This window comes from Syngnathoides biaculeatus, chromosome 12, assembly GCF_019802595.1.
Source record: "Syngnathoides biaculeatus isolate LvHL_M chromosome 12, ASM1980259v1, whole genome shotgun sequence".
Lineage (NCBI taxonomy): Eukaryota > Metazoa > Chordata > Actinopteri > Syngnathiformes > Syngnathidae > Syngnathoides > Syngnathoides biaculeatus.
In genome coordinates, this window is record NC_084651.1 from 25,875,567 (window position 1) to 25,897,796 (window position 22,230).

At 39.1% G+C, this 22,230-nt stretch overlaps 1 protein-coding gene across 1 annotated transcript in view; it reads left to right on the forward strand.

The window, feature by feature from the left end:
• Positions 1–22,230, forward strand: part of pdzd8 (PDZ domain containing 8) — a 76,613-nt gene that overhangs the window by 10,693 nt on the left and 43,690 nt on the right. Inside the window, exons 2-3 of the mRNA XM_061836906.1 lie at positions 3,906–4,031; positions 16,413–16,515. Of these exons, the coding sequence (XP_061692890.1) occupies positions 3,906–4,031; positions 16,413–16,515 (229 nt within the window). The remainder of the gene's footprint in view (positions 1–3,905; positions 4,032–16,412; positions 16,516–22,230) is intronic.

The following is a 22,230-nucleotide window of genomic DNA, read 5'->3' on the forward strand; positions in this document are numbered from 1 at the left end:
AGATGGAAGTCTGGGTTTCCGTGTTTAAGCTAATACTGCTGTAACATGACCTGAGATGAGTGGAAGAAAATGGATGGATGGATGGATGGTTGGATGATGGCTGGATGGATGGACATTTGATTGAAAATTCAATCAAGCAGTTGATTATTAAATCTTTTATTTTCTCTTTTGAATTGGAAATAGCTTTTTAACCAAGCAAAAATATACACTTAATACAATCATTTGGTTTAGTTTCCTCTATTTTTTTTATATATAGGACTCTAATCAAATTTTTATCTCTTAAATTTACATTGTGCAGAAAAAACAAGGCATTAAAAAAGCATTAACAGCCTTTGGGCATCTTCCTTTAAGAAGCTAGCACTTTAGGGTTTTGTGACTAATTAATACAGGAGTTTCATAACTGCATTTATCATCTTAGACCAGCTGACTAGAAACAAGGTAAATAGTCTTTGCACTCAATGTTCCATCTCAGCTGCGCAACTGCACATGTGCACACTTGTCGCACACACTCAGTGCAGATTAAAAGAGATCCAGCACAATGAACTCCAGTCTGACATATTGTTTTATTTTTTAAATCACGGCAATGCACCCTCTGACAATGAGGTGCTGCCCAGCCATACCAGGCCACACACTTTACTTCCTGGTTTACCTGTCTGCGGCCCCTCCACTCTTAAAGTGGTACTGTAATTTCTCAAAAATAATGCGCAAATTTTTCCCAAAATATTTCCAAAAAGTTAATGGAGCATATTATATTTAGGTATGGATGAAAAATAAAAAAAATACAATCACATTGTATCGTTGTATACAGGTACATAGTGGTAAAAAAAGGTATACATATAGTCACATTTGACGCTCCTTCGTGCTCGCAAATCTGCACAGTCGAGCGCAAAAAATCACGCGCGTAAAATTTGTTAAATTTGTAAAAGTAGAAAAAATAGATATTGAAAGACGTCACTTATTTTGTATAATCTTGACATTAATTTATGTGTTTATTTAATAAGCGTTGTCAACTAAAAAAGTCTGCTCCTAAACAATCAGTATTCACCCGGAAACAGGAAATGCAAGTTAACCGTACGGAGCATGTTAGGAAGTTACAGGGCCCTCGCCATATTCGAACACATTCTGAGTCTGGCGTGTAAAGTTTTAAAATGTTGAAAAAAAATTGGCTGTTTATCCTAGCATACGATTCTGTACTGTTATACTCTATATACTTTTATGTATATTGCAAGAATAGTGGCTGATGAAAATTCATTTTGGTTAAAAAAAATGGCTAATGATGAAAAAAGGTGAAAAAGATGCTTTTAAAAGAAATGTGTCATGACTTGGCGCCGCCAACCCGAAAGTAGCGCGGCAGTCCGAAACAACGATAGCTCGCCTCAATGGCTTCAGGTGGCTCTCAAAACAACGTGAGCTCAAACTACGTAATACAAGCGTCATGGGCACATTAAAAAAAAACAAAAAACGGGAGAGTGCACACAATTGAAATGCTGGCTTTTTAATTTTTTTTCTTTTTTTTTTTTTTTAAATGTGCCCATTACCCTCGTTTCTACGTAGTTTGAACTCACGTTGTTTTGATAGCCATGTGACGTCATAGGAAAGCTATGGCGTCAGGTGGGCGAGAGGCTGTGCTGCGGAACCAAAACTCTTGGGATTCAAAAAATGTTTCCCCACAAACGCCATGGTTGGCACAGATGATGAAATGTTGTGGGAGCAAAATAGGATCTCTGTTCATGAATTCAGGAGGCACCAGAACTGGACCAAGTCACCAAAGGGACCTACGATGGATATTATTTAGATTGGAGATGAGCCAGATGTTGCTTTTGAAGTCTTGGCAAGGATGTGTAATGTAGAGGATCAACTGCACTATGCACACACATTTTGTGCACAAATATTTAGTGCAAAATATGTATTTTAGACTGTAATATGTGTTATCAACAGTATTAATAAAATGTTATGCCATCATTGAGCATTTATTTAAGTTGGGTGAGGGATTTTGTTCTAACAATTACAGGGAGCAGTACAAGCGTGTCCTGGGCCTGTCCCGAGATTATATAACAGCTACATCAATGATTATTATTAATGATTGTTCTGTGGACAGTTTTTTGAAAAACAATACAAGTACAAACCTAACAAAATATAAATACAGATAATTACCTATATTTTGAGCATATGGGTAGCAGCAAATTGGTTGTGTGCATTGTACCTTGGTAGAAGGGTTTTCCTGATTTTTTTTTTTTTTTTATTTTTTTATTTTTTTTTTTTGGTGGGGTCAACTTTGGGGGTGCGCATTATACTTCGGGACGCATTATACTCGAGAAATTACGGTAATTACAATTGGTGTGTAATATTAAAATTCCACCTTGGCACGGCTGATCGAGGATGAAGGCACAGACGATCTTTTTGTTTCGGCTTGTACGTTAGGGGTTGCCACAGCGTGTCATCTTTTTCCATCCAAGCCTATCTCGTGCATCCTGCTAACACCCACTGTCCTCATATCCTCCCTCACAACATCCATCAACCATTTCTTTGTTCTCCCTCTTGCTCTTTTGCCTGGCAGCTCCATCCTCAGCATCCTTCTACCAATATACTCACACTCTTGCCTCTGAACATGTCCGAACCATCTAAGTCTGCTCTCTCTAACCTTGTCTCCAAAACATCCAACTTTGGCTGTCCCTCTAATGAGCTCATGTCTAATCCTATCCAACCTGTTCACACCAAGTGAGACCTCATCATCTTAATTTCTGCTACCTCCTGTTCTGCTTCCTGTTGTTTCTTCAGAGCCACCGTCTCTAATCCGTAAATCATGGCCAGCCTCACCACTGTTTTATAGACTTTGCCCTTCATCCTAGCGGATACTCTTCCTTTACATAGAACAGCGGACACTTTCCGCCAACTGTTCCATCCTGCTTGGACCCGTTTCTTCACTTCTTTACCACACTCACCATTGCTCTGTATTGTTGAGCCCAAGTATTTCAAATTGTCCACCCTCGCTATCGCTTCCCCCTGGAGCTTCACTCTTCTTCCTCTGCTCCTCTCATTCACGCACATATATTTTGTTTTACTTCGGCTGATTTTCTTTCCTCTCCATTCCAGTGCGTACCTCCTTATATACGATATAACCTGCCTACTGCCCGATGACAGCTGAGATAAGCTCCTGTACTCTCACGACCCTCGTGAAGATAAGCAGCTCTGAAGATGGATGGATGGATAGATAGATGGATGGATGAATGTGTAAATATAAAAAATCAGGTGATGTGTGCAACATAGTCAAGGTCACTCAACCAAGGCAAATGAGACAAATTAGATGACACAACCCCAAGGCTGTTAAAGTGTCTAGTGTGACTTTGTGTACGTATGTATGTGTCTGCATGGGGTGCCGGAGTTTAGGTGGGCAGAAGACAGAAGAGGATAGAGGGGGCCGAGTTCTTTTCCCCCTCCTGATGTATTAGTGTAGTTTTTGGACTTGTTTAGTGTTATTCAAGTATTTAATTTATGGTAAAATGGAAATTACATTTTGCTTGACCCGTACATTGCACACAGAGAGTTCTCTCCAAAGAAACACGCCTGGCCCTTTCTTGCAGTAGCTCTAAATTCTCACTTTTACATTTCCTACAGATTATGCAATTAACTCCAAAATAATGCCACAGATTTCCAAGATGCATGTTTTTTGTTTGTTTTTTTTGCTTTGATTTTTTTTTTTTTTAAATATGCTTGCTAAATTTAACATCCATCCATTCCCCGGACTGCTTATCCTCACTTGGGTCGGGGGTGTGCTTGTGCCTATTTTGAATAATATTCCAGGATTGACTATTTTTCTTGTTCCTTGAGGTGAATTATTTCCCCAAATCCCAGTGTTTTGACATTACCACTCAAAATCACACATATAATATATCTTTTTCCTACAGATACAAGCCTTTCTTCCCATTCCAAGTGCAGCCACCTCTGGGATCGACCTCTGATTTAGAATTGTCAGTCCAGGATAGCAGACTTGTGGAAGGCCGTCTGAAAGTCACTCTTATTGAATGTAGCAGGTTAGTCACTTGAATCTAATGTTCATTTCATTGTGCTGTTGTTCTGCACAGGTAAACGAGTTCACGTGATTTTGGCCAACTGTCAATGTATGTCTCATGCATTCATTCTTGGTTATAGATGGAGTTGAGTTTGGCAATGTGTCCATGCACCACGAACGCAGGTGTTAGTTCTTTTAATCCACATTCTGCACTCTGGTTACGCTAAAGTAAGCAGACTGCAGTACTTGTCGCCGAGCGAGGGGAAAGAAGAGACCGCCAAACACTGCCAGGATTGAGGGGAAAAAAACAGAGACTCAACCCTCATTATTCTAGGAGATCTTAAAGTTAAACTCAACCATAAACTCTAAATACAAGCAGCACATTGACTGTCGTACCAGGGAAAATAACACTTTAGATCACTGCTATACCAAGATAAATAATGCATACTGTGGCATTCCCGTGCTGCCCTAGGCTACTCTAATCAATGCTGAATCTACTTAATACCTTAATATAGAAAAGAATTTAAGCGCGCAAAGTCTTTGGGTAAATCAGTGGAAAAAATGGACCACTGTGGCAAAAATAGAACTTTAAAGCTGTTTTGATGGCACAGATTGGAGTGTCCTTGAAAATTCAGCAAGCTGCCTGGATGAATATACGGATACTGTTACATCATGTGTCAGTTTCTATGAGATGTGTGAACCAACGAAATTTTTTTCGCACATTCAATCACACCGAGTAGTGGTTTACTGCCAAACAAGCAATTTTGCCAGGTTAAAGATGCCACACATCGTAATGGGGATAAGGCCCTTTACAATAGCACTAGAAACCAGATGACTACAGAAATTAACATCACAAAGACTGATTATGCAGAAAAGATGGAAAAACAGTTCAGCACCAATGACTCCAAATGAGTCTGGGATGCATTACAATTACTAATCAATTACAAGCAATGATCCCTCCCAGTACGCAGCAGTAGTAGGCCAGCCAACAACCTGAACAGCTTTCACTGCAGATTTGAAAATGACATTCACGCTATACACCCAACCAAGTCACACCACTGACCACTTCAACACCTCTGACTTCTGCGTTGACCTTCCATGAACAGGTTGTGAGACCCATCATCAAACAAGAAAACAATAGCAAAGCGGTGGGCCCAGAGTTCGTGTCCCCATCTTGCCTCAAATATGTACAGACCAACCTCCTCCAGTTTTCACAAAGATCTTCAGCAGGTCTCTGCAAATGTGCGAAGTAGTAACCTGCAAATGCTCCCCCATCTTCCCTGTCCCCGAGAAACCTTTAATCTCGGGTCTAAATGATGACAGGCATGTTGGCTTTGACATCTGTGACCACCAAGAGTATCACAGGTCCTTGGCTAGGCCTACTTTAGTTTGCCTACCGAGGTAACAGATATTTGGACGATGCAGTCAACATGGGTCTGCATTTCATCCTTGAACACTTTGACAACTTGGGTACCTATGTGAGGATTCTGTTCCTGGATATCAGCTCTGCATTCAACACCATTAACCCCAGACTGCTCCAAGGTTCTCCAGCTCAGTGTCTCGCCTGCTATCTGCCATTGCATCTACAACTTCCTGATGGGGAGGACATACTAGGTGAGGCTGGGGGACACCACCTCATCCAAATGCAACATCACCACCGGGACACCCCAAGTTTATGTACTCTCCTTGCTGTTGTTCTCTTGCTATTATAAGGACTGCATTTCAACCCAATTCAGGTACGCAGATACCACCAATCATTGGGCTCATCCAAGATGCTGTCAAGTTTGCGTCTTGACAAGAAGTGGAAAGGCTGTAGCTTTGGTGTGGTTGAGACAACCTGGAGCTGAACACACTAAATACTGTAGAGATGATTGTGTACTTCAGGAGACATCCTTCACCACAGCTGCCCCTCCCGATGTCCAACTGTCTTGTCAACCATCTAGTAAATAAATTCTTGAACAGCCAACGTACAATTCAACTGCATCATGCTACTAATTTTCTGCCTCAGGTTTTGTTGTAACATTCTTCTGGGCTAATTTGCATGATATTTTATAGATTATTCGTGCACTAAATGTGGTAGTCTGACCACTCAGAACCATCTGTACATTGTTGTTGACCAATACAAGCCTCTTGTATCAGAGTAGCATTTGCAACTCTTGCACAGTTGACTATGGAGTCTCTGCAACATATGCACAATGGACATTGCCCCAGATTATTGCACAACTAGTCATTTTAAATTGCATACATTTGTTGTAATCTTAATGCCCTTTGAACAATGGTCATTGCACTGGACTATTGCTCTCAAGGATTGAATGCTTTACAAAACTGAGAGTTAAGAAAATGTTCTTTGTCAATTGACTCTCTGCTGTCGTACTCAACATGTATGTCGTACTCAGGTGGATTCAACTACCGCAGACAAATTCCTTGTTTCGTTTACATACTGCCCGATAAAGATGATTCTGATCATTGGGTCATTTATGTCCATTTGTTCAAGCAGGCACTGTTCCATGGTCGACGTTGTTGTTTCTTCTTTGTTGTCTCCTCTGACTTGGGGAAGAACTGTAGTATATTTTCAATAAGGCATGCGTGAATTGGGCTCGAGTATTAAGGGAAACTACGTGTGGGATAGTCGCAGTGACATTAGTGCGGTCGCTGTATCGCAAGTATAAAGAGCTCTATAGTCGCACAGTTTAAGGACAATGTTCCTCAATGTACAATTGAAAGGAATTTAAGGATTTCATCATCAAGGTCGAAACGTTCAGAGAATGTGAAGAAATCACTGAATGTCACCGACAAGTCAGAAAACCAACACTGAATGCTCCTGAATTTTTTTTTTCTTGTCCTGTTCAGCTGTTAGATCAAACAGAATGAAGAATCTGCAACCCCTTCATACCTGAACAGTTTTCCTATGTCATAATGTAGTTTTTTTTTTTTTAGCTTCCTCTGTGATTTCTTTGTACTTTAATTTTATTTTTTATTGAGGATCAGAGTCAATCAGTTGAACAGAATGGAATTTCTACAGGGGTGAAAGAAAAAAAAAGACAAAGCACCAACTGTAAACAGAATGTAAAAAAACAAATTCATTCAACATGGACTGGAATGTGGTGGGACTAACATTAATTTATAGAGTTCTATAAAACGAAAACCCAAGTGGGGTGATGCATATCCTCTTCATGTACACATGAATTGTTTAATGCAATAAGTGAGTAGTCCCACATCCAGTGAGAATCGCAGGGGTGTGTGCCTACGGACACATGCAAATGAATTCAAATCACTGTAAATGCAAAAAGACTGACAAAAAATGTCCTATAATTGCTGTGTCCATAACGTGGAGGCGATGGACCTCAACTAATCAGTTGAGGATGGAAGCCGGGACCAGGGTTTCACCTGGGAGCAACCCTGTGAATAGGACAGGTCCCATGCCAACGGACCCAGGGCGGTCCGAGAACTGGCCACTGGGCAGTGGCCGCAGGGACCCAGTGCCACCCTGCCAGCCACTTCTCCCACACCAGCTTTTCATCCACCCCCGGGGGAACAGAATTTAAGACTTTTACAATCGATAGAGGAAAAGATAGACATTTTTGGCCTAAGTTCTAAGCAGTATGTTTGGAGAAGACCAGCTACCTGTCCAATATAGTCCCACCAGTGAAACACAGTGGTGACTGCATCATCCTTTAGGGGTGTTTTTCAGCTGCAGGGACAGGACAACTGGTTGCAATCAAAGGAAAGATGAATGTTGCCAAGTACACGGACATCATGGATGAAAACCTCATCCAGAGTCTTCCAAACCTTAGACAGGGCCAAAATTTAATCTTCAAACAAGACAATGGACAGCTAAAATATATAAGGAGTGGCTTCCGAAAAACTCTGTGACTGTTCTTGAATGGTCCAGCCAGAGCCCTGATTTAAATCTAATTGAACATCTTTTGAGAGACCTGCAAATGTCTGTCCACCAACATTCACCATCCAACCTGACAGAACTGGAGAGGATCTGCAAGGAGGAATGGGAGCGGATCCACAAATCCAGGTGTGAAAAACTTGTATCATTTTCAGAAAGACTCATGGCTGTATTGGTTCAAAAGCGTGCTTTTCCGAAATACTAAGCAAAGGGTCTGAATGCATATAGCTGTGTAATTTTTCTGTTTTTCATTTTTAATAAATCTACAACAGTTTCAACCATTCTGTCTCTTGTCAATAGAGGGTGCTGCGTGGAGAATATGGAAAAAATGAACTTAAATGATTTGTCAAATGAATGCAATATATAAAAAACAAAAAATTTATAGGGATCTGAATACTATATGTTTAGAATACTTTTCAAGGGAAATAAATCTGAAAGTCCACATGAAAAATTGTCAATTAAGAAGCAAATGAAATAAAAATATAAATAAGGCCTTTTTACTAAACAATATTGGTAAGAAGGGTATTTAAGTCAAAAATATTAAAACATTTTAAAGGCCACGCGAAAGGATGTCTCATGAATGGTTTCACATTTTTGATCTATCTTTTCTAAGTTTAGGAACATGAGTATATACTAAACATATTTCACTTCAAATTTTGTGGACTCTTATGGAGTACTTTGTTTGATATGGGGATGGTTGTTCAATTTTTTAGGAAATTAGTACATTGTTTTAAAAGGCTAATTTTTGTTGAGTTCAATTAAAGAATACTTATTGTAATTTTTTTAAATTTCACACTCAAAAAATACCTCAGGATATAAAAAACATACAAAAAGGAATAAACTGTTTATATATATATATATATTATATATATATATATATATATATGTATATATATATATATAAACTAACAAAACGAATTAACAAACCTGCTCTGAAAATGAATTAAAACTGAATTAAAAGAAAACACAAATACTTGCTCTAAAAAAATAATTAAAGCTAAGTGAATTTTATTTTTTATTATAACCTTGATTTGAATCAGCACCTGCATGCTCGGAAGAAAAAGTGCAAAATACACTGTCTGCTATGTTGTCTTCTCATTACTATATCAGATTCTCTTTGTTGAATCCAGTGTCAGGTTGTATTGTATTATACATTAAGATGTCAGGCTCTTAAAGGGGAAGTCCAGTCCTTTGGATTAACAATGTATCCAATAGGTCACATCATATGTAGTGCACCTCGAAAATTTGAGGTTAATCCTCTACCATTTAATGGTGTTTTGAGAAGATTTTTATCAGCAATTACGAATTTTCATGGGCGCCGCCATTTTGGTGAGTCACATAACCTACGTGTGTGGATGTGATGCATTACGTGCCCCAACAAAGGCTCGCTTATGTTGGGACACAATTATGGCCAGTGCTGATTTCTCAGATTTATCCTCATCTGATGAATAAATGCAGTATCAGTTGATCGGGAAGACAGAGGAATCAGTTTGTTGAAAGGTGCATACTTTCCTCTCCTAGTCACATACACCTTTAAGACTGATAAGTGGTTTTGGCATGTCTCATCCACTTGCCTTATTGAATGTGTAAAACTTGCTTTGATTGTGGTGGATAGGGTACAAAATTATCTGATCATCGTTTAAGAATTAATTTTTCCATCAATTACAATCCCTGTCTCTTGCTCTCTGAAATCACTGACCTGTCGATATGCAAAAGATCTACAAAATTAATTCTACCTTGGTTGAAATTGAGAAATCAAGATTAGAAATTGTTACGTGAAATTTCATCAACTGACGTGAGATTACGAGTGAGTTATTTTTTTAACTGTGGTTTGTTGTCATATTCAAAACCCCAAAATAATTTTAAATCTGAAAAATTTGTGGGATGCCCAGTGAAGTAGTGGTTAGAACATCTGCCTCACAGTTGAGGGCTGTGGCGTTCGAATCTCATTTGTGGAATTTCTGTTCAGAGTTTCATATTGAGTTCTCCCTGTGCTCTTGTCGATTTTCTCTACACACTCCAGCTGTCTCTCACATTTCGAAAAGGCAAAAAGTTCGGTTAATTGAATACTGTTCAGCTTGCCAACAGTCCTGGTTGCACACTGAATCTTGTCCGCGTCCCGAATGAAGGAAATGGATGGATTAAGGCAGTGATTTCCAAACAGTATGCCGGGGTACATTAGTGTGCCATGAGTGCTCTTCAGGTGTGTCGTGGGAAGTTATCCAATTTTATGTAATTGCTAAAAAAAATAACATTTATTCCAAGAAATAATGTATCTTTATTCATCTATTTATGCCACTGAGGCACAATGACAGACAGAACAAAAAAATCCTCTTCTATTAGATGGCAGGAAGTACATACAGTAATTGATCCATTTTTGGTGACATTTACTATTGTTGGTATGCCGTGGGATTTTTTCAATTGTAAAATATGTGCCTTGGCTCCATAAAGGTTGGAAATCACTGGATTAAGGAAAGCCTTATTTAAATTGTTGAACTTGTGAACATGACAGAAGCTCACTGTGAGCAGGTACAGACTCAATTGGACTGCTGAGACAAAAAAAAAACAACAATTTTGATGTTTTAAATGTCCAGCAAACATCCTGTTGATGTTCCCTTGAGATGAAAAATACAAATTTGAAAGCTCAATGAAGTGGTTCAACATACCGTTGTCATTTTTTTGTGCTGACCTCCTAAGGACAAAAGGCAGGCAGCAATTGCCTAACAATATGCTGTATGTTACCTAAAAATATGCTGTTGTGGAGAACCATTCTTTGCAATCATAATGCTGTACTTAAGCCATTTGATCAGTCATGTATCAAATCACCTGAATCACCTGAAATCAATTTTTGACTAAACGTTTAAGTATCTTTCCAAAAAATAATTTTGGTAGAAGTTAATTACTTTGTAAAATATCACAAGTTAAAGTTTAAAAGTAGCTATTTTCTGTCCTGAAGTATCATCACTCATCTTCTTATATTACATGTTCTTCAGTATTGGAAGGAAAAGTATTTGAGGTCGTCGTCGTCTTGTTCTTCTTCTCCTTCCAGCTTTTTCCTCTTTCGTCTTCCATCTTCCATTAGGGGTCGCCACAGTGCACCCTCCTCTCTAACACCTTCCACCCTCATGTCTTCCCTCACTTCATTTGTCAACCTTCTCTTTGGTCTTCCTCAAGCTCTTTAGCCTGGCAGGCCCATCCTTACTGCCCTTCTACCAGTGTGTACTCACTATCCCAAACCATTAAATTTTCTCTAAATTTGTCTCCAAAACATCTAATCTTGGCTGACCTAATGAGCTAATTTCTTATCCTGTCCAACTTCCTAGAGAGAAGATAATCATTTCTGCCACCTCGAGCTCTGTTTCCTGTTGTTTCTTTAATGCCACTTTCTCTAATCTGTACATCGTGAATGGCTTCTTCACTGTCTTATAAACTGCCCTTTATCCTAGCAAAGACTGTCACACAACATACCTGACACCTTCCTCCACCTGTTACAACCTGCTTGGACCTGTTTCTTCACTTCCTTGCCACACTTACTATTGCTTTTGGACTGTTGATGCCAAGTATTTAAAGTCCTCCACCCTTGCTATATCTTCTCCCTCTAGCCTCTGTTTTCCCCCTCCACTTCTATCATTTATGCATATATATTCTGTTTTACTTTGGCTGATATTCATTCCTCTAGTTAGTACCTGTCCTCACCTTTTTAACTGCTCCTACACATGCTCCCTGCTCTCACTTTATATCACAATGACATCTGCGAACATCACGGTTCACAGGGATTCCACTCTCACCTGAACTGTCAGTCTATCTATCACCACTGCAAACAGAAAGGGGCTCAGGGCTGATCCGTGATGCAGATCCACCTCAACCTGAAACACTTCTGCCACACATAAACACCTAACCACTCTTCTCCAACCATCCATCATCCATCAATCCATCCATCCACCCACCCACCCAGCAATGCACTCATTCATTCATTTTTTTCGAGCTCACTCGGGTTGGGGGTGCCTATCCCAACAATCTTTGGGTAGATGGCGGGGTAACAGCCTAAACTGGTCACTAGCATCTAGAGGTGCACACTTAAACAAACCACTATTCACACTCATATTCACACTTACAGGCAATTTAGAGTCTTCAGTCAACCTACCATCCAAGTTTTGGGGATTTTGAAGGAAACCGGAGTACCCGGAGAGAAAACACACCGTTGGGCTCGGGATTTGAAGCCCAATCCTCAGAACTGTAAGGCAGATGTACTAACCAGTCATTCAACATGCTGTTCCCTCATACGTTCTGTACTATTCTCAGATACTTGTCTACCACTATAGACTAATGCATGCAGTTCCACAGTTCTTCTCAGGGTACTCGGTCATAGGCTTTCTGTATCTCTACAAAGATACAATGTCGCTCCTTCTGACCTTCTCCATCAACTGTCTCAAGGCAAATTGCATCTGTGGTATTCTGTCTATGCTATAATATTTAATACATTGTGTGTAAATCGCTATTTGTTACATGGTTTGCCTGTAAATGCATAAAGCATTTTTATATCCATTCATTTTCTTCACCACTTATCCTCACGAGGGTCGCAGGGAGTGCTTGAGCCTATCCCAGCTGTCAACGGGCAGGAGGTGGGGTACACTCTGTACTGGTTGCCAGCCAATTGCACGGCACATCGAGACAAACAGTTGCACTCAGAATCACACCTCGTGGCAATTTTAGAGTGTCCAATTAATGTTGCATGTTTTTGGAATGTGGGAGGAAACTGGAGTGCCCGAAAGAAACCCATGCAGGCACGGGGAGAACATGCAAACTCCACACAGGCGGGTCCAAGATTGAACCTGGGACCTCAGAACTGTGAGGCCAACTTTTTACCGATCCACCGTTCTGCCGCATTTTTATATGAAATGCAAAAAAATTGGTAACGCAAATCCCTACTGGTGGCAGTCTATACAGAGGCGCTGGCCAGTGACGTCGGTTCTTGGCAAGGCACAGACAACTATATCACCCATCATCATACACAATCATCAGTGTTAGAACTGTTCTATTTGCCTGCCGCATTTCAGTTAAACTAAAACTAACAATTAATTGGATTTCAGTATTGTAATAATGAGTAACAAAGGTAAAATCCAAATGTATTGGCGTAAACAAAAATGTTATTTCAAAATGTAGTGGAAAAAAAAAGTACCTAGAAACAAACAAATACAGATATGTGAAATTTCTACCAAAGTACTGTAATGAAGCACATGTACTCCTGACATTAAGACTGCCTTTGATACCTAAAATAATAATCTGTAATGTTCATCTACCACAGCCCAATTATTGCCCTCATCTGTCAACAGTATTAGTGAAAAGGCTAATGGGTGAAAAAAATCTTGATGAGAACTGGAAATACGCTGACCAAACACTCGACAACATAGTGAGTAGGTGTTTGCTTTGCAAGTTCAAAAACTGTGTAGGCTACTGAAGAGGATGAATAAGGTGCAGCTAAATGCACCTCCATAAGGCGTTTCCAAATAAAATGCGGGTCTGCCAACCTTAAATACAAAAAAATAAAATTGATAGGGTACATGGTCTAAGTTGTACGAAGTAGTATGATTGCTGTCGTAATAATCGTCCGTTCAGTTATGTGGGACCTAGTTGTAAAGTTAATAGTATAAGGTTTTTCAATTTACTAGAAAAAAAATCATAAAAAATGCATAAAGTAAGAAATAAGTCTTCTTGGGAGTGCTGTTACTGGAGTGAACAGCCATCCCAATAGCATATTTTTAGGAAACTGCTGCCCCCTGTTGTGTTTAGGAGGTCAATGCAAAAGAAAAAAAAACTAATAGTGGTATGAAATACAGCAAAAAGGTTGATGTACAGTCTTATTTTGCATGCACAGTGGTGTGAAAAAAGTGACCACCCTCCCGGTTTTGTCACGCTTAAGTTTTTCCCATCATCAAAGAAATGTAAGTACAGTATTAGTCAAATCAGAATCAGCTTTATATGGCCAAGTGTGTAAACAAACACCCAAAGAATTTTTCTGCAGCAGACTGTGTTGCCCTGGTTCGACATACAGAATAAAGAACAACAAAGAACAAGAGACATTTCTATTTATATGAACTATTCCTTATAAAAGGTGTGCAAGATGTAAAATCTTCTTTGTTTAGAACAGATAAGTGTGCCAACTTCCCACACTGTGTAACGCTTGTACTGTCCCTTTACCCATTCAAGGTTAGTCACACTCAACTTTTTTTTTTTTTTTTTTTAAATTAAGGGAGGAAAATAATCCAAACATATGTGACCATGTATAAAAGTGATTTGCCCCCCTAAATCTAATCACTGGTTGGGCCACCAGAAGCAGCAATAATTGCAATCAAGCCTTTGTGATGGCTTCCAGTAAGTGTCTCACAGCACTCTGAAGGAATTTTGGCCCGCTCATCTTGGTAAAATTGTAATTCAGCCACACTGGACTGTTTTTGAGCAAGAACTTTTCTTTTTACGGTCATGTTGCGGCAACACAATAGGATTCCGGTCAAGACTTTGACTGGGCTTCTCAAAAGTCGTCTTTTTGTTTTCCTTCAACCATTCAGAGGGGTACTTGCTGGTTTGTTTTGGATCATAGTCCCGCTAAGGAACCCACGTTTGTTTCATCTTAAGTTCAGTAACACATGGCTGAACATTCTTGTTCAGGATTATTTTTGTAGACAGCAGAATGTTTGCTTATCCACATAAGGGTTGCGGAATTGCTGGAGCCTATCCCGGCAGTCAATGGGCAGGAGGCAGGGTATGTTTCATCCCACAATTAAGTAAATTCAATTTCTTAGAAGCAAAGTGATTGAAAACAATTACTCAAAGGTTATAAAGGTGTATCCAAGATTTGGGAGTCTAGTTAACCATGGTCGGAGCCATTATCCACTGATGGAGAAAACTGGGAACAGTGGTTGACCTACCCAGGAGGTCACAAAATCCAAGCCCAGTGTTTTTGACTCAACAATAGGAGAGAGTCTCAGCAAAAATGGCATTTATGGGAAAGTTCCAGGGCAAAAACCACTGCTGACAAAAAACAAACGCAGACTTGTCTCACATTTGCCAAGAATATATTGATGATCCCCAAGACTATTGGAGAGAACAGTCTTTTTACTGATGAGACAAAACTTGAACTTCTTGGAAACTGTGCAGCCTGTATCATCTACTGTAAAAGCACCCTTTTGAACTAATATAGCCATGAGTCTCTTTGGGAATGATCCAACAAGTTTTTCACTCCTGGATTAGGAGAACCTCTGCTCTTCCTCCTTGCAAATTCTCCCCAATTATGTTAGGTTTGATGGTGAACATTGGTGGACAGCCATTTTCAGGTCTCTGAAATATAAATGGCTGCAATATAACAGTGAAAAATTTAAGGGGTGTCTGAATAGTTTCCATACCTGTTGGATTTAAGATTTTGTGGTTTTTTTTGCAGTGATATGGAGTGGACCTATTTTATTCCCTGTGAATAGTTTCAGGTAATTTCATTCTCAGGACATTGAATCTATCACAACTGTTCAGTTTGTCTTGGACTTTTTGTCTCTCATCCGAGCAGGTTTTATCAGCTCATATAACAAGATAGGACACACTATCCAGTGTTTGTCTGGTCGACTCAACTATTTTTGCACCAATTTAGAGGTACACCCCACACCACGCATAAAATCTTTCTTTTGCAATGCAAAACAGGGGAAAAGTTGTTAAGATGCCAGGTTGAGAGGTCGTTGTCAGTCCACCAGAGTGTTTTGGTGGAAACCCTTTCAATGATATTTCATTCAGTTGTAAAGAGTTCGTCGTGTTACCTAATGCTCAAGAGACTTGTCTGGGGCAGTTTTTCAACTTCAGGACATGAATGACTTGCTGCAAAAAAAAAAAAAAAAAGGAACCGTGACTTCTGCTGTCTACCAAAAATGACTGAAGAAAAGTGTCCAGCCATCTGTTTGTGACCTAAAACTGAAATTTTTGATACGGCGCTATTTGTTGGAGGCAAAATTATTGAGTTTCTTTGGTGAATTCTTAGATGAAAGGACGGCATTGTAAGTAGGGGAGAGGTGGTCATAAGCCTCCTCCTCTTTTGAGTGATGCTTTTTTTCATCGATGTGCTAATGGCCTCCCACCCCTCTTTGAAACCATATCGTCTCCGTTGAAAATAAACACATTTTTGTTCTCAGAAGAGTGTTTTTTTTCTTCTTGGAGATGCAGGTAGACAGCTGAGACTTAACCTGAGGAATTTGTCCATCTATGTTGTGCCATGCGTCTGCTCAGTGGTGGGTCAGTCTTACCAATGTATGTATATCTGCATTGTTCACTGCACTTGTCCACATGTACCTGACTGCTTGCTGTGTGTGTAGAGTCCGGTCTTTGGGGTATACAAACCTTTGTCTCAGGGTCTTACCAGGTTCAAAGTGTACTAGTATGTTGTGTTGATTAAAAGAAGGATTTTGAAAATCCGCAGTGACTTTTTCACTTTTCACAGCACTGACACACCTTATTTTTCCTGTGCCTCAGACTGTTTATCCTGGGTTCATATGAAAGAGAAACCTATGTTCACTGTACTCTGGAGCTCAGCAGCCACCAGTGGAAGGAAAAGACCCGTAGCTCAATCAAACGAGTGAGTAACATTTTTTTTCCTCCTAATTTTTGATTTTCTGAGATGAAAGAAATTTGATTGCCAGTATGGTACATTTCCCCTACTGTTTGGACACAGTAATATGGTTGGATACGTCATGTAGCTATGGCATGCTTAAGCCTATAGACAAATCATTTAGTCAACCTCTGCTCCAGAACAAGCAGCAGCAAGTCTGCAAGAATGTTTTCAAAATTAATTGAGAATTTGAAATATTACTTGCTAAATCAATGCTGACAGATCAACACTCATTGTGGGGTAACACAATTACTTCCTTCTCTGATGATATTGGCTGCACCTGGGGTTATTGACACATTAATACAAGCCTTTTTTCCCCTCTTCCTTCCATGGATATGATTATCGTATTGTTGACATTTTGAGTGGCAAAGGAAATTTTGAAGCCCGAAGCAAACCTTTCATAATTGCTGCAATTTAGAGATAGCACAATTATCACTCCAGACTTCACTAATGACCATTTTAGTGTGAAATGCCAGGCCTAACTACTAGGTGTGGCTCAAAGCTTCATGTTGCTTTGCTTTCCTCACATATTCAAATGACATTTCAAATAATGTCTTAAAGATGATTTGTGTGACTCATGGGAAGATATCATGTATATGGTACACTATAGGGCTGCATGATACTTTATTTGATCGCCTTCATTGCAATGTGCAAATGGGTGATTGTCACGTCGCAGAGGTCCTGGCGATGTAATGGGAAGAGGACTCTGATTCCCAACATCCACTGCACACATCAGTCTACCACTCACAATAATACTTTGAATAGTACTCACAAAACATTGTTTAAATACAATCCAAATTGGAGTGAAATTGGGACATTGTGTTGAGCATAAATAAAAATTAAATACCATTTGCAAATAATGTTGAACCTATTTGTAAATGAATACACTACAAAGACAAGATTTTTAAAGTTCAAACTGATAAACTTTGTTTTTTTTCCACAAATAATCATTAACTTGGGTTTTATGACTTTTTAAGTTTTTATGAACACATTCCAAAAAAGGTCGGAGAGGCTCATGTTTACCACTGTGTTACATCTCATTTTCTTTTCACAACATTCAGTAAACGTTTATGAACTGAGGACACTAATTATTGAACCTTTGTAGATGGAATTATTTTCCATTCTTGCTGAATTGATTGACTTGAGCAATTGAACACTTGTCCACCAGGTGGCAGTAAAATATAAAATCTCCTTTTTCTCCCCTTGTCATGTGTCACTTGGTCTCAAGCAGTCTAAGAGGTTATGTATTGGCTGTTTGTGTCTTTTTCGTTTTCATCCTTTTACATCTAATACCACTTGTACTTATTGTGAACATTCAGTGCTTCAAATTGTTAGTTTTCTCCTGTAGCACTACAAGAGTTTAATATGACATTCCTTTTCAAGTTGAAAAAAAAACAAATTTGAAAAATACATCCCAAAAAACATTTTTATAAACTATATAGATCAATCTTGGGTCACGTTCCAGCTCTTTGTCAGCACCATTAAAAACATCTCAATCATTCCATTTGTTTATCTTAGTTATTTGTTTATTTATTCATTTTTTATTTATTTACTGTGAGTCGGGTGCTCCCAAGACTTGGGCATTGCATTGACCATTGAGAGATGGAGACACTTTTCTGGTTTCCTCTTTCCACAATCTCCCGTGAACATATTTTGCCAACGTCATATATTAAATACTTGCTGAAGTGTATGTACCTTGGCTAATAGGTATGTGACATGTTATTGCCATATTATTAAAGTACATATCCAAACTGTCCTCTGTGATTGATGAGTTGAGGTACCTCATCATCTGTTCCACAGTCCAATTAGTGTGTAAACTTTCTCGTACTGATACTTAACCATATCCGCGCACCACTCAACTGTGTCCGTTCTAACCACTTAAAACACTGATTGGAATCGTTTTTGTGGTAATGCATGTATAGGGAAGACGAGTCTGGGTGACATTTTATTCTGATTTATCAGACGTCTGCAGTCTGTGTCCCCCCCAGCAGCTAGCATCAAAGGGTTTACCATATGGAAAAGGTCAAATCACAGTCTTATCAACCTTCCTTTTTACACATGAATGCCATCTGTAGATTTTTAGCTCTTGCTCTGTATCACTTGAGTTGTTTTTGTCCGTAGGCACACACCCCTGGGACTTTGTTGCTAGGTTTGGGACCACTCACTTATTGTGATAATTCATGAATATCCAAATTGCTTGGGTATCCCTTCACTCACACTTTGGCCTATAGATGTTTAGAATTTACATAGCCACTCCCAACACACTTCAGTTGTACAGCTGGGTTCACGACCAATGTCCTGCACTCATCTGCTCCTGTCCTTGTCCTGTCCTATCTTTTCCTTTCCTTCCTCCACAGGGTGTCGCGCTACTGTCCCATAAAACACTCATCTGTAATTAAATAATAAATAATTATATTGTAGCAATTAATTTTTCTCATTTACAGTTAGTGCTTTCCTTTGTCATTTCACAGTTCCCTCTAGTTGTTGTCTTGTTCTGTTTCTTTAATCAACTATGATTCCGAATAAATATCCATTATCATACCAAGAAACCACTGTGGAAGCTGTAAAACTCCATTGAGACGCAGTAAAACTTTTCCGGCATTAAAAGGATACAGATCCTCAATTCTGGTTGACATTACAGCCAAATAGGAAAAAAACACCTCTTCTAGCATTCATTTAAGATAAGACACTCCTCATGTAGGTGTCAACGGTTTTCTTGTGAGAAAAGCATTTCCACTATTGAAGTTCTTGGAGATTCATTCAGAACACCATTATTATTTTGTGCACTTTTTCTTGTCTTTATTATTTGTACTATAGTCCTTCACATAATATGTCACTACTTAGAGAAAATAAATTGCATTTCTTGCCTATCAGATGATGATCTGCAGCTAAAGCTGCAGAAAAAAAAGTAAAGCAGACGTTGGCCCTGGGACAATTTTTTTTGGGACAATTCAATCCTAGCCAAATGCCATTTTGATCAGGCAAATCCTGCGTTTCCTACATTATTTTTCTTCTCTCAATTCTACTCCTATTAACTAAAATGTAATTTAATGAACTTCTTTTTTTCTTTTGGCGTGCCATTTTTTTCCATCTAAGCCTATCTCATCCATCCTCCTCTCTAACACACGCTGTCCTCATGTCCTCCCTCACAACCTCGATCAACCTTTTCTTTGGTCTTCTTGGTACATATTATGCATAGGTATTTTAATGCTGCATCCGTTATTTGCAGATTTTCGTTATTTGTGTGACGGGAGTGGAGCAGTAAGGAATTTAACCCCCGCGAATAATGAGGGAATGCTATACATGTCAAATAAGGAAATACTCCAATAGAAGTAATCAAAACAATCATCACATTCGTGCAATTTGTTTTGAATTTGTGACTCTCCCTAAACACTGAAACTTTTAACTTGTTTTCACGTTGTTTTACTGCTTCAATGAGAATTATACAGTCTGTCTTTGTCATGAACAAGGGCAAAAACAATTTTTAATTTTTTTCCATGTTCATGCGGTGGTTGAAAATATCAGTTACTCATCATATACTCAATACCTGACCATTTATTTCAAGTGTACTTTTTACTCTTAGCTTGTATTTATTCTGGAGGATAACATTTTACTCTGTCACATTACTATTAATAAATCAGTGTTGATTAATGACATAATTACATCCTTTGATCTGGACTTTTTGTTAGTAAATGAAACATAGTTAACAGAAAGTAGCTGTTATTGTATTTTAAATGAGGCAAAACCAGCAAATTTTAAATTGATGAACAAGTGTCAAATAAGGGAAAAAGGCTATTGCTGTTATATATAAATCACAGTTTCAGTGTAGATAAATTATACTGGGTGATTTTTAGCTCTTTTCAATGTGTTTTTTTTTTCCAGTTAAATGTTACCCAAACTTTCTTTTTTAAAAAATAATTTGTTGATTTCCAAGAGCTTTTCAAAGACACCAGAGACAAAAATTGTACAACTCCACACGGTTGAAAAGAGCTACGGAGAAATTGCCAAGCAGCTTGGTGAAAAAAGGTCCACTGTTGGAGCAATCATTAGAAAATGGAAGAAGGTAAACATGACAGTCAATCTCAATCGGAGTGGAGCCCCATTAAAGATATCACCTTGTGGGGTCTCAATGATCCTTGGAAAGGTGAGGAATCAGCCCAGGACTAGACGACAGGACTTGGTCAATGACCTGAAAAGAGCTGGGACCACCGTTTCCAAGATGACTGTTGGTAATAGACGTCATGGTTTGAAATCATGCATGGCACGGAATGTTCCCCTGCTGTAACCAGCATATGTCAAGGCCTGTCGTAAGTTTGCCAATGACCATTTGGATTATACAGAGGAGTCATAGGAGAAAGGTTTGTAGTCAGTTGAGGAAGACGAATGATGAGTTCCATCCCAAGAACACCATCCCTACTGTGAAGCATGGTGGTGATAGCATCATGCTTTGGGGGGTGTTTTTCTACACATGGGACAGGATGACTGCACTGTATTAAGGAGAGGATGACCGCGGCCAATCATTGTGAGATTTTGGGTAACAACCTCTTTCCCTCAGTCAGAGCATTGAAGATGGGTCGTGGCTGGGTCTTTCAACATAACAATGACCCAAAGCACACAGCCAGGAAAACCAAGAAGTGGCTCCGCAAGAAGCTTATCAATGTTCTGGCATGGCCTGGCCAGTCTCCAGACCTAAACCCAATAGAAAATCTTTGGACGGAGCCGAAACTCCGTATTTCTCAGCGACAGCCCAGAAACCTGTCTGATCCAGAGAAGATCTGTGTGGAGGTGTGGGCCAAAATCCCTCCTGCACTGTGTGCAAACCTGGTGAACGACTACAGGAAACATATGACCTCTGTAATTGCAAACAAAGGCTACTGTACCAAATATTAACATTGATTTTCTCAGTTGTTCAAATACTTATTTGCAGTTGTATCATACAAATAAATCGTTAAAAAAAATCATACATTGTGATTCCTGGATTTTTGTTTTCAGATTCTCTCTCACAGTGGACATGCACCTATGATGAAAATCTCAGACCCCTTCATGATTTTTAAGTGGGATAACTTGGAATATAGCAGGGTGTTTAAATACTTATTTTCTTCACTGTATGTATGCAAAAAAAAAAAACCCAAATTGGGATGGGGGAAATACCTTTTCACGGCACTGTAAGAAAAGCTACATAAATCAAAGTAATGCCACTAGGTTTATGGAGACTTTAGCCACAAACTGAATTTTTGGACATTGATGAACTTTGGGACAATTTCGGCTGGCAAATCTCAAATGTCATGAATGATGTCGCTCCCAAGACCTTCTTGAGGTGACCGAGAACACTGTGAAAGAGCACAATTATAGTCAAGAGCTCAAAATCAAGTCTCGGAAAGCAGAACGTAAGTGTGTGTGTGTGTGTGTGTGTGTGTGTGTGTGGGGGGGGGAACTCCAAATTGATTTTGACGACTAATCATTGTAATTTTAACCAAGAGTTACTCCAAGCTAGACAGCGCTTTTCTGAAATAATCAGTAAGAACTTCAACAGCACTGTTTGCTGTGGTTGACACACTCACATCCCCCAACCGCCAATCAGAATGCTCAAGAACTCCTCTAACAGCTGATAAATGTAATGAATTTTCCTACTTTAATAGGGAAAAAAAAACAATCCATCAGGCTAAATATCAGCAGAAATTA